This window comes from Felis catus, chromosome E3, assembly GCF_018350175.1.
Source record: "Felis catus isolate Fca126 chromosome E3, F.catus_Fca126_mat1.0, whole genome shotgun sequence".
Classification (NCBI taxonomy): Eukaryota; Metazoa; Chordata; class Mammalia; order Carnivora; family Felidae; genus Felis; species Felis catus.
The window spans coordinates 7,511,591-7,525,082 of NC_058383.1; the positions used below are offsets into that span (position 1 = coordinate 7,511,591).

General features: G+C 40.1%; 1 protein-coding gene across 1 annotated transcript in view; it reads right to left on the bottom strand.

The window, feature by feature from the left end:
• Positions 1 to 508: 508 nt before the first annotated feature.
• The window catches only part of ZCWPW1 (zinc finger CW-type and PWWP domain containing 1), a 32,259-nt gene continuing 19,275 nt past the window's right edge, over positions 509 to 13,492 (bottom strand). Inside the window, 8 exon segments of the mRNA XM_045047984.1 lie at positions 509 to 980; positions 1,530 to 1,679; positions 2,232 to 2,292; positions 10,079 to 10,182; positions 10,620 to 10,686; positions 11,534 to 11,617; positions 12,868 to 12,951; positions 13,034 to 13,138. Coding sequence (XP_044903919.1) covers positions 673 to 980; positions 1,530 to 1,679; positions 2,232 to 2,292; positions 10,079 to 10,182; positions 10,620 to 10,686; positions 11,534 to 11,617; positions 12,868 to 12,951; positions 13,034 to 13,138 — 963 coding nt within the window. The 3' untranslated portion in view covers positions 509 to 672.

A 13,492-nucleotide genomic window follows, 5' to 3' on the forward strand; every position in this document is an offset into this window, starting at 1 on the left:
TGTCTTTTCCTTCTCGCCAAAAATGAGCTGTGAAAGTAGCTCACACCCAAGATCCCTCCTCCAGGGCTGGTGTTCAGTGACTGCCTTCAGGCCAGGTGGGGGACACCAAACACTGGCAGCCAGCCCAGAGCCCAGACTCTGCCCCCTTATCTAACCATTCTACTTCTGCTACCATAACATGTACCGCGTTAAGTGCATCACTCATGTAAGCATCACCAACAACCTTATACAGTCCTGGATGCACTCACCGGAGGCATGAAGAGAAGACCCAGAATGGTTAGTGCTTTTCTCAAGGCCACACACCTAGTAAGTGGCTGAGCCAGGTCTGAACCCAGACCTGCCCTTCTCGACGGCCTCCTTCCAGGACTTGGGTCTCACTGCCTTCCCAGATCCCTGTACTGTGCCGGCCTCCCACCAGAAACAGGGACATGCCACAGGGACCGGGGTGGGGGGGGGGGGTGGGGAGAGAAGCCAAGGGAAGCATGTGGTTAGAGACGAATGGAACCACTTAAGCCGGTAACCTGTTTTATTAACACATAAACTGCAGAGCCGTGACTTTAGCCAATTGACCTGTAGCTGAGGAACAAACCCCACACTTAGTAGCTTCCCAGGGACCCTCTGAGGGGCTCTCTCTGCTGCTCCTGTGGAAGCGGGTGAGGCAGGAGCACACAGCTATTCCTCAAAGAAGGTCGTGGTGAACTCCCCAGGGTCATCTCCACACTGTGGCTCCTCCAGCTGCTCCGGCTCTTCTCCAACATCTTCCAGGAGTTGCTCCAGGTCCAGGTCACTGGAGGCTTCATCGTCATGGAGGACACTTCCAGCCTCCTGAGGACACTTTGAGCCTTCTTTCCCCACCATGGGACAAGCCCCAAGACGAGCTGGTGGGGTCGGGCCCTTTGGCTCCATCCTAGCTTCTTTGTCCTCAGGGAAGTTGGTTCCTGCAGCTTTGCTCTGGGGAGCTTTAAATTTTTTCTTAGGGCCTGGATGAAAAAGTGATAAAACTGAGAGCCCTATTAGGCCATCTGTCCTGGCTTTTTACAAGTCAAACCCCTACATTCCTATTTACAAAAATATCTCTAGGAAATATGATCTTTCTCAATAGAAATAAAATGGGCTTTGAAGTCAGAAAGACCTGGATTCTAGCCATATGCTAGTCATATGCCTGTCATGGGTCTTCAGCAAATTATAAACCCTTTGGGCCTCAATCCCCTTATCTCTAAAATGGCAAATGTCCAGTCACAGAGATATTGAAAGATTCAAGGGAGCCAGCAAATGTCTATCTAGCCAGCCCACAGCAATACTCGATAAATGTCTGTTCCCCCCTCCTCACCATTCTCCTGTGCTTGGATCAAATCAAACGAATAACCATTATGTTTCTACAGTGTGTACTGCACTCTACCATCTGAGATGCTTAATTCTTATTCTTTTTAAAAGTAACAAAAAGATATAAAGTTAAGAAACGATCCAGGGAAGGGAGACACAGACTTGAACCTCATTTCCCATAGTTTTTCCCAGGACTTGAGCCTTACCTGGCTGGTCAGGCTCTGAATTCCTGTGTCCTTCTTTCCTTCCCATTATGCGTACAGGCGTTGCTGCAGATTCATTTCCCAGAGATCTCTTCGTTGTCTTCCTTTGCAGGATCCCATCTCGTCCATCTGCTATGCCTGCATCACCCCCACCAACAACCATGAAGGACATTTGTTTATTTCTCTCTAAATGACAGCTCGGCAAGGGTCCATAGACTTCCCACAGTTAGTCTGTGCCCCACATCCTCTGCTCATTCTCAATCTAGTGACTTTTTTTGGTTCCTTCCTTTTCCCCAAATATTTCTCTCTCTCTCTCTCTCTCTCTCTCTCTCTCTCTCTCTCTCTCTCTCTCTCTTTCTCTCTCTGTCTCTCTTGTTGTTGTTTGTTTGTTTGTTCTGGATCTTCTTCTCTATATATTTTTCCTCATAGACTGCCTTCTCCAGGAAGCCATCCTTCTTGGCTAAGAATTTAAGACATTCATTCCACCTTTAATCTAATATTTTATAATCAGTGCACAGAAGTGAGGAGATGTACTCGCTTGGCAGAGGACAGCTTCCCTGATGACACAGTAGGAGCCTTGACCATTTTTGCAGATTTTAAAGCTGAGACAGGCAGTAAGATCCTGTGACCTGCAGACCCTTCCCATTGCCTATTTCTGCCCTGCCTTAATGGTAGCACATACCTGTTCCCAGCTGGCTTGCTTACCTCTTGCCTTGGGGTTTTTTGTCTGAATTTTGGCTGGCTTGGGACTGGGCAAAGGTGAGTCCTGAAAATGGGAGAGAAAAATAAGAAAATATAAATTAAGTCACATAATTGTGCTTTTAATAGAGTGGGATGCTACAGAAATGATGGGTGGGGTAAGGGAAATCAAATTGGATTCTGTGAGCCTGATACTGTTTAAATCAATGACAACAAAGATAAAAATGTTCATCTTTCCCAGGGTACCTGGGTGGCTCAGTCAGTTAAGCATCCAACTTCAGTTCAGGTCATGTTCTCATGGTTTGTGAGTTTGACCCCCGAGTTGGGCTCTGTGTGACAGCCCAGAGCCTCAAGCCTGCTTCAGATTCTGTGTCTCCCTCTCTCTCTCTCTGCCCCTCCCCTGCTTGTGCTCTGTCCCTCAAAAATAAACTTTAAAAGAAATTTTTTTTTAATGTTCATTCTTCCCATTCTATTTGATATTAGTCAGTATAAGGCTTTATGTACAAGAGAAGGAAATAAAGCTAGGCCATTAGCATGGCCTGGTAAATTAGGGGCACATGGGTGGCTTAGTCAGTTAAGTGTCCAACTCTTGTTTTTGGCTCATGTAATGATCTCATGGTTCATGGAATTAAGCCCCATGTCGGGCTCTGTGTTGACAGCACAGAGCCTGTTTGGGATTCTCTCTTCCCACCCCCTCTATGCCCCTCCCCTGCTCGTTCGCTTGTTCTCTCTCTCTCTCAAAATAAATAAATAAACTTTTAAAAATGCTGTAATAGAAATGAAAAAAAATGCCTTTGATGGGCTTATTAGTAGATGGAACACAGACAAGGAAAGAATCTCTGCACTTGAGGATATCTCAACAGAAACCTTCAAAGCTGAAAAGCAAAGGGAACAAAGAATGAAAAAAAAAAAAAAGAACAGCATATCCAAGAATTGTGAGACAACTATAAAATGCATAATATATGCACAGTGGGAATACCAGAGAAGAAAAAAAGAAAGAAACCGGGGCACCTGGGTGGCTCAGTCGGTTGAGCCTCCGACTTTGGCTCAGTCATGATCTCACAGTTTGTGGGTTCGAGCCCCGCATCAGGCTCTGTGCTGACTGCTTGCTCAGAGCATGGAGCCTGCTTCGGATTCTGTGTCTCCTTCTCTCCCTGCCCCTCCCCCACTCGTGCTTTGTCTCACTCTGTTTCTCAAAAATAAATAAATGTAAAAAAATAATAATAATAAAAAAAGCAAGAAACCCAAGAAATATTGAAAACAATAATGACTGAAAAGTTTCTCAAATTAACGTCAGACACCAAACCACAGATTCAGGAAGCTCAGAGAACACCAAGAAGGATAAATGCCCAACAACTATACCTAAGCATATTATTTTCAAACTACAGAAAATCAGAGATAAAGAAAAAGCCTTGAGGATTAAGGTGCACCTGTTGTGATGAGCACCAAGTGATGTACAGAAGTGCTGAGTATAATAATGTGTACCTGAAACTAATATTACACTGTATGTTAACTAACTGGAATTTAATAACTTAAAAAAAGAAAAAGAAAAAAAAGAAAAAGCCCTGAAAGAAGCCAAAGGAAAAGAACACCTCACCTGATATGCTAAGGAAGGGGAGAAAATGGAATTATATAAGGTGCTCGATTAAAACCACTTAGGGCAGAAAAAGAGTGGAAGACAAAAATAGGAAGAAAGAACAAGGGCAACAAATAGAAAACAGTAACGAATATTATAGATATTAATCCAACTATATTAATAATTACTGTGAATGTCAATAATCTAAAAGCACCAATTAAAAGACACAGATTATCAGGATTAAAAAACAAGACCCAGCCATATGTTGTCTACAGGAAGTCTACTTTAAACATAAAGCTATAGGGGCACCTAGGTGGCTCAGCTGGTTAAGCGTCCGACTTTGTCTCAGGTCATGATCTCACAGTTTGTGGGTTCAAGCCCGCGTCGAGCTCTGTGCTGACAGCTCAGAGCCTGAAGCCTGCTTTGGATTCTGTGTCTCGCTCTCTCTCTGCCTCTCCCCTGCTCATGCTCTGTCTCTCTCTGTCTCAAAAATAAATAAAACATTAAAAAAATTTTAAACATAAAGCTATATATATATATATATATATATTTAAACATAAAGCTATATATATATATATATTTAAACATAAAGCTATATATATATATATATATATTTAAACATAAAGCTATATATATATATATATATATATAGAGAGAGAGAGAGAGAGAGAGAGAGAGAGAGAGATTATAAAAGTAAACAGAAAAATACACCATGCTAGCACTAATCAAAAGAAAGCAGGAGTAGCTATGCTAATTTCAAACAGAGCAGACTTCAAGACAAGGAGAGTTATCAGGGATAAAAAGGGCATTACATAATGATAAAGAGGTCAATTCTCCAAGTACTTTAACAACAGCAGAATACATATTCTTCTCAAGTTCACATGTAGCATTCGCCAAGATTGACCACATTCTGAGCCATAAAACAAAACTTAATATATTTAAAAGAATAGAAATCATTCAATGTCTGCTCCTGGACCATAACGGACTTTAACTAGAAATCAATAACAGAAAGATAACCAAAAAATTTCCAAATACATGGAGATTAAATAGCATACTTCTATATAACACATGGATCAAAGAAGAACTCTCAAGAGAGATTTTAAAATATTGAACTAAGTGAAATTTAAAATATGAACTAAATGAAAAGGAAAACACAATTTATCAAAATTTGTGGGATACACAGAAAGCAGTACTGAGAAGGAAATTTAGCACTGAACACATTTATTAGAAAAGAAGAAAGAGGGGTGCCTGGGTGGCGCAGTCGGTTAAGTGTCCGACTTCGGCCAGGTCACGATCTCGCGGTCCGTGAGTTCGAGCTCCGCGTCAGGCTCTGGGCTGATGGCTCGGAGCCTGGAGCCTGTTTCTGATTCTGTGTCTCCCTCTCTCTCTGCCCCTCCCCCGTTCATGCTCTGTCTCTCTCTGTCCCAAAAATAAATAAACGTTGAAAAAAAAATTTTTTTTTAAAAAGAAAAGAAGATCTAAAATCAACAGTCTAAGTTTTAACCTTCAGAAACTAGAAAAAGGAGAACAAGTTAAATCCAAAGTGAGCAAAAGAAAATAAATAATAAGAACTGGAGTAGAAATTGATTAAATTAATAACAGGAAATTAGTAGAGAAGATGAATGAAACAAAAACCTGGTTCTCTGAAAAGATCAATAAAATTGGTAAGCCTCCAGCCAAGCTAACTAAGAAAAAGAGAGGAAACAAATGACTAAAATCAGAAAATAAAAAGGAAGTCATCACCACAGAGTCCAAGGACATTAAAAGGATAATAAAGGAATACTATGAATAATTCTTTTCTTTTTTTATTAAAAAATTCTTTTAATGTTTATTTATTTTTGAGAGAGACAGAGACAGAGCACAAGCAGGGAAGGGGAAGAGAGACAGAGAATGTGTAGCAGGCTTCAGGGCCTGAGCTGTCAGCACAGAGCCCAATGCAGGGCTCAAACTCATGAACCACGAGATCATGACCTGAGCCAAGTTGGACACTTAACCAACTAAGCTACCCAGGCGCTACTGAATAATTGTTTTCAAACAAATTTGATAACCAAGAAGAAATGGACCAATTCCTTAAAAGACAATCTGCCTAAACTCACACAAGAAGAAACAATCTGAATAGGGTCTGTATCTATTAACAAAATTGAATCAGTAATTAGTAGTTATCCTTCTAAGACAGAAAGCACCATGCCCATGGGTTCACTGGTAAATTCTACCAAACATTTAGGGAAGAAATTCTGCCAATTCTCTATAATCTCTTTCAGAGAAAAGGAGCAGAGAGAATACTTCCTAACTCATTCTATGAGGCCACCATTACCTGAACATCAAAACAAAGACATTATGAGAAAAAAAAACTACAGAGCAATATCTCTTATGAAAAGAGATGCAAAAATACTCCATAGTGATGGCCAAAAATATTAGTAAATTGAATCCAACAATGTATAAACAATTATACACCATGAACAAGTGGAATTTATTCAAGGTATGAAAGACTGGTTTAACATTTGAAAATCAATTAATGTAATCCATCATATCAACAGGCTAAAAAAGAAAAATCACATAATCATATCAATAGATACAGAAAAAGCATTTGACAAAATCCAACACCCATGCATGGTAAAAACTCTCAGTAAACTAGGAAAAGAGAGTAACTTCCTCAAATTGATAAAGAACATCTACCAAAAACCTACAACTAACATTATACTTAATGCTGAGAAACTAGAAACTTTCCCACAAAGATCAGGAAGAAGGCAAGGATGTCCCTTCTCATCACACCTTTTCAACATCATATTGGAAGTTCTACCTAAAGCAGTAAGACAAAAAGAAATAAAAGGTATAGATACTGGGAAGGAATAAATACAGTTGACCCTTAAACAATGCAGGGGTTAGGAGTGCTGACCCTTTGCACAGTGGAAAATCTGTGTATAACTTTGGACTCCCCCAAAATTTAAGCACTAGTAGCCTACTTTTGACTAGAAGCCTTACCAGTAACAGATAATTCACATGTATTTTGTCCATTATATATATTATATACTATATTCTTAAAGTTTAAAAAAAAGAAAATATTAAAACCATAAGGAAGAGAAAATACATTTATGGTACTCCAGTGTATTTACTGAAAAAAATCCACACATAAGTGGACCTCCATAGTTCAAACCTGTGCTATTCAAGGGTCAACTGTAAAACTGTCTTTGTTTGCCGATAACATAATTGTCAATACAGAAAATCCAAGAGAATTGACAGAAACTCCACAGCTATTAAGTGTTTATAGCAAGGTTGCAGGACAGGTTAATATACAAAAGTTAATCACTTTCTTATATACCAACAATGGACACGTGGAATTTGATATTTAAAAACACAATACCATTTTTATTAGCACCGAAAAAATTAAATACTTACATATAAATTCAACAAAATGTGTACAAGATCTATACGAGTAAAACTACAAAACTCTGATGAATAAAATCAAAGAACTAAATAAACAGATATTCCACATCTGTGGATAGGAAGACTCAATATTGTTTAGTGTTCATTTTTCCCAGCTTAATCTAATAGGATCAATGCAATTCCAAACAAAATCCAAGCAAGCTGTTTTGTAGATATCAACAAACTGATTCTACAGTTATGTAGAAAGGCAAAAGACCCAGAATAGCCAACAAAGCTGGAGGACTGACCCTAGGCAACTTCAAGACTTACTATAAAGCTATAGTAATCAGGACTGTGGAATTGGCAAAAGAACAAATAGGTCAATGGGACAGAATAGAGAGCCCCAAAATAAACCCACATAAAAACAGTCAGCTTGGGCGCCTGGGTGGCTCAGTTGGTTGAGTGACCGACTTCGGCTCAGGTCATGATCTCATGGTCTGTAAGTTTGAGTCCCGTGTCAGGCTCTGTGCTGACAGCTCAGAGCCTGGAGCCTGCTTCAGATTCTGTGTCTCCCTCTCTCTCTGCCCCTCCGCTGCTTGCTCTGTCTCTCTCTCTCTCTCTCTCTCTCAAAGAATAAATAAACATTAAAAAATTAAAAAATAGGGGCGCCTGGGTGGTGCAGTCGGTTAAGCATCCGACTTCAGCCAGGTCACGATCTCGCGGTCCGTGGGTTCGAGCCCCGCGTCGGGCTCTGGGCTGATAGCTCAGAGCCTGGAGCCTGCTTCCGATTCTGTGTCTCCCTCTCTGCCCCTCCCCCATTCATGCTCTGTCTCTCTCTGTCCCAAGAATAAATAAACGTTGGAAAAAAAAATTTTAAAAAATAAAAAAATAAAAATAAATTAAAAAAACAGTCAGCTGATCTTTGACAAAAGAGCAAAGGCAATGAGTCTTTTCAACAAATATGGTGGAACAACTAGACATCCACACACAAAAAAGTGAATCTAGATATAAACCTTACACCTTTCACAAAAATTAACTCAAAATGTAGTATAGATCTAAGTGTAAAATGTAAAACTATAAAACTCCTAGAAGATAACATAGAAAATCTAGATGACCTTGGGTATGACAATGACTTTTTTTTTTTAACGTTTATTCATTTTTAAGAGAGACAACATGCAAGGGGCAGAAAAAGAGGGAGACAGAGAATCTGAAGCAGGCTCCGTGCTATCAGCACAAAGCTCAACATGGGCTCAAACCCACAAACCGTGAGATTATGACCTGAGCCAAAGTCAGATGCTCAATCGACCAAGCCACCCAGGCACCCTGACAATGACTTTTTATATATAACACTAAAGGCATGATCCATGAAATAAATAATTAATCGGCTCGTTGGTAGAAGATACACCTGATAAAGGACTGTTATCTAAAATATACAAAGAACTCCTAAAACTAAAAAAAAAAAAATAAACAACCCAATTTAAAAAATGGACCAAACACTTTAATGGACAACTCACCAAAAAAAATATACAGATGGCTAGTAAGAATATGAAAAGATGCTCCAGATCATATGTCATCAGGGAAACGTAAATTAAAACATCAATGAATACCAGTACACACCTATTAGAATGGCTAAAATCTGGAACACTGACAATACCAAATACTAGCAAGGATGTGGAACAACAGGAAATCTCATTCAATGCTGGTGGGAATGCAAAATGGTATAGCCACTTTGGAAGACAGTTTGGTGTTTTCTTACAAAAGTAAACATATTCTTACCATACAATCCAGTAATCAAGCTCCTTGCTATTTACTCAAAGGAGTTGAAAACTTGTTCTCACAAAAACCTGTAAGCAGCTGTTCATAGCAGCTTTATTCATAATTGTCCAAATTTGGAAGCAACCAAGATATCCTTCAGTAAGTGAATGGATAAATAAATGTGATACATCCAGAAAATGGAAAAATTCAGCAAAAAAAAAATATATATATATATATATATATAATATGTATATGTAAATAGGTATATATATTATGTATATATACACACACAACTAGCTATCAAGCCATGAAATACATGAAGGAAACTTAAATGCATATTTCTCAGAAGCCAGTCTGAAAAGGGTACATACTACATAATTCCAACTATATGATGTTCTGGAGTGGGCAAAACTATGGAGACAATAAAAAGACCAGTGGTTGTCAGGGGTTGCGGGGTGAGGGATAAATAAGTAGAGCACACAGGATTTTTAGAGCAGTGAAAATACTCTGTATGATACTATAATGATGTATATGTATCATTATATATTTGTCCAAACTCAGACTATAACACCACCAGAGTAAACCCTAATGTAAACTATGGACTTTGGTTGATTACAATGTGCCAATGTCAGTTCATCAATTGGAAACAAATGCATGACTCTGGTGGGTGTTGATAATGGGAAAGGCTATGCATGTATGGAGACAGGGTATGGAAACTCTGTACTTTCCTCTCAATTTTACTGTGAACCTAAAACCACTCTTTAAAAAGTCTTTAAATATTTTTAAAAAATCTATATTTCATATGCTTGAAAATACCCAAAGGAAACAAGTGAATGAATATCTTAAGTGTGTACACAAGGAAGAAGAGAGTGTAAACAGAGGCACCCTGCTATTCTCTGAAATTGCTCTAGTAAGAACCAAAAACTACATTAGGAACTGGGATGATAATCAAGAAATAAATTCCTAGAAATGTGAGACATTAGAGAGAATAACTGAGGAAAAAAGAGGGTCTCCTTCCCTGAAGACCCCTAGAAGATAAGACCAGCTAGTCAGGTCCACCCTGAGGCAGGAATAGGATGGTTCCAGAGTAAATATAAATCCATGCTAACCAGACGTCCTACAGGAATCTCCTAAAAGGAATCCCCAAGATCACTCTTACTTTTTCCTCTTCTTCCTCCTCCTCCTCCACCTCCTCCAACACGGCCTCTTCCCCTTCTTTCTCCAAGCGGGAATCTGGGCTGTTAGCCCCAGTAAGCGTTATGTCTAGAACAGGAATAGGAAAGAAAGGCTAAAGAATTTATCCAATAAATTAGGTGATGAGTTAATTGAGCTGATCCCAGAGAAGCAGTCTTCTAACTCTGCCTCTCATGTCCCAGTGGCATTTCTTCCACAAAACACGGCCCTAGGTTATCATGGTTCCCACCTTTTCAAACACCCACCACTCTTTAACATGTGCCCTCCCTCCCCATCCTCTTTTTCTCTCCATTCTTCTCTTCACCCATCCATTTATCCATCCATCCCTCCCTCCCAGATACTTGGGTCAATGGCATTCATGGAGAGCCTCCTATTAGAATCCAGAACTAGATGGATGATATCGGATATAAAATGAAGTTTCAGTTCTGCCTTCATGAAGGACCATCTCCCTCTCTACATCCTCTCCCCACCTCCCTCACTAATCCTTATCCTCTTACTGATCCTACCTTTTCCTTCCCGACTATTGTCAGATCCATTGTATCGGCTCCGGAAACCAAATAAGTTAACCCGTTCCTGAGGGAACCAAGAAACAAAAGCATCATCCACTATTCTCCCAAGGATGACTTTTCCCCTCTGTCTTCAAGACTTTAGTTATGGGGGTGCCTGGGTGACTCAGTTGGTTAAGCATCTGACTCTTGACTTTGGCAAGATCTCACAGTTTGTGGGCTTGAGCCCCATGTCCGGCTCCGTGCTGACAGCACACAGCACGGAGCCTGCTTAGAATTCTTTCTCTTTTCCTCTATCTCTGCCCCTCTCCTGCTTGAGCTCTCTTTCTCTCAAAATAAATAAATAAACGCTAAAAAAAAAAAAATACTTTAGTTACATACTTTATATTCATATTCCATACCATTTTCACTTAAAATTTCATATTCTGTTTATCTAAATTTTTACGAAGATTAACTATAATACATTATAACATTATTTTTATATTATATATTTACATTATGTTATATAATTATATGCTGCAATATATTCTTATAATAATCTCTTTTTCCAGTTTACTTATAATTGTCATTCTCCACTGCACACCCAAAGGCAGAATTTGAGGGTAAACACTGCATAAAAGAGAGGTTAAGACTCATACATCTGAGATCTAAAGTTAAATACGGAGGTAGGATGCCCCCTACTACAAACTGTCTCTATGTAGGATGAGAGAAGATCCCATTTGCCCAAGGGTAGGAAAAAGAATAAATGATTTAAGGAGCTAAAGTAATCTGTCCTGGAAAGAAAAGACTAGTTCTAAGACTAAGACTGGATGATGGGGAAGGACAAGCCACTTTTCTTTAGTAGACAGTATATGGTTTGCTTTGTGTCCCAGGTCCCAAAGAGGGGCAGGTATGTAGTCTGAACACTCTCCCACCTGAATACTGATCTGTTCTGCCTCCTGAGCCATCGTCAGGGCCACTCCCAGTTTCTGACTGCAATCCTTGTTCCTGCACCTTTTCTGAAATAGAAGAAGATTAGAGTCAATGATAAATAGTAGAGAAATAATTCCAACAGACTGCTACTCACCAGACATGATCTTTTCTGGCTCCTGATATTGACATGATACTCCTATTCTTAATCTTTTGAGCTTAGAGACATAATCTCCCTTTATCACCCAACACACTTTTCACCAATTCCTAGCAATATTGTCAACCAACATTTTGGTGGCCTCTCCAAAGTAAATCTCATGGAAATGTGAAAAGGCAAGATTAAAGGAACTCAGGTAATTCCACTTTTGAGCTTCTCACATGTTTCTTCAGATCCAGCTGCTTGATTTAATACTCACTGCCTGATTTTCAAAAGCCCCAGAGCTGGTAGGCCTCTTCTCATTTCTTTTCTTTTTTTTTTTTTTTTAAGTTTATTTATTGAGAGAGAGAGAGCACAGAGGAGGGGCAGAAAGAGAGGGAGAGAGAAAATCCCAAACAGGCTCCATGCTCACAGCACAGAGCCCAAGTGGGGGCTCAAACCCATGAACCATGAGATCATGACCTGAGCCAAAATCAAGAGTCAGATGCTCAACTGACTGAGACACCCAGGCAACCGTCTGCTCATTTTTAAGGCTGACTGAATCCAAAGTGATTACAGGGAAGAAATATTTTTAGTTAATATTTTTAGTTTCTCAACCAGGAGAGGTTTTGCCTCCCAGAAGATACTTAGCAATGTCTAGAGACAATGTTTTTGGTTGTCACGACTGAGTCCAAGGGCAGTAGCACCCCTTGGCTAGACACCAGTAAAGACCAGAGATGCTCAGGGGCGCCTGGGTGGCGCAGTCGGTTAAGCGTCCGACTTCAGCCAGGTCACAATCTCGCGGTCCGTGAGTTCGAGCCCCGCGTCGGGCTCTGGGCTGATGGCTCAGAGCCTGGAGCCTGTTTCCGATTCTGTGTCTCCCTCTCTCTCTGCCCCTCCCCCGTTCATGCTCTGTCTCTCTCTGTCCCAAAAATAAATAAACGTTGAAAAAAAATTAAAAAAAAAAAAAAAAAAGACCAGAGATGCTGTTAAACATCCTAAAATACATAGGACAGACTTCCACAACAAAGAATTATCTGTCCCAAAATGTCAATAGTACCAAGACTGAGAAATCTGAGTTAACCTGTCCTCATTTCTGCCACACCTGCCTTGGCTAAACTGTAGAAAACCACAGTCTTCAGGAAGGCCCCCCGCCTGCAGGCAAGGAAGGAGACTATGAAAAATCATTATCCTGCTGCAAACCTGATAGAAAGAAGAGTCCCTCATGAATAACCTCACCCTTGCACACTTGGTCAGACATGGTACTTTCTCCCAACACAGCTTCTCCTGGAACAAAATCAGGTTTAATAAAGGGCAGATTTAGTTTTCAAGTTACCTGTATCACAACTGACCCCCAAGGGCTGCTTACCACTCCAGCTAGCTCCAGGGACAGCTCCTGGAAGTTCTTCAGCATGTTAACTGGGATCCAAGCACGAGAAACTGTCTCTCCAAAAAATGTCACATGGTACTTAGACTGAAATAGAAAAATGGTTCTCATATGGCCCCTAGTCCTTCTCTTTGCTTTGGCCCTCCAACCCGAAAAGGTGGAGGAAGAACTGAGGATTCACAAGGAAAGAGGTGTTGGGCTTCATCTGATGCCATAAACCTGACCCACCCACCTCAGACTGCTGTTCTTCCATCCTGACATCAAGAATCCCAACCAAAGCATATTTATCACAATCATAAATGTCCTGGTAATGACTAAATATTTCATTAGATACAAGTTTGTATTCTATATGTGGGTACTTGTTTCTGTGTTTGTCACTCTAGCTAAGTGTCGGTTTCTACTCATGTCTTCTGGCTATGTCTATGTTTCTAACTCTGCACA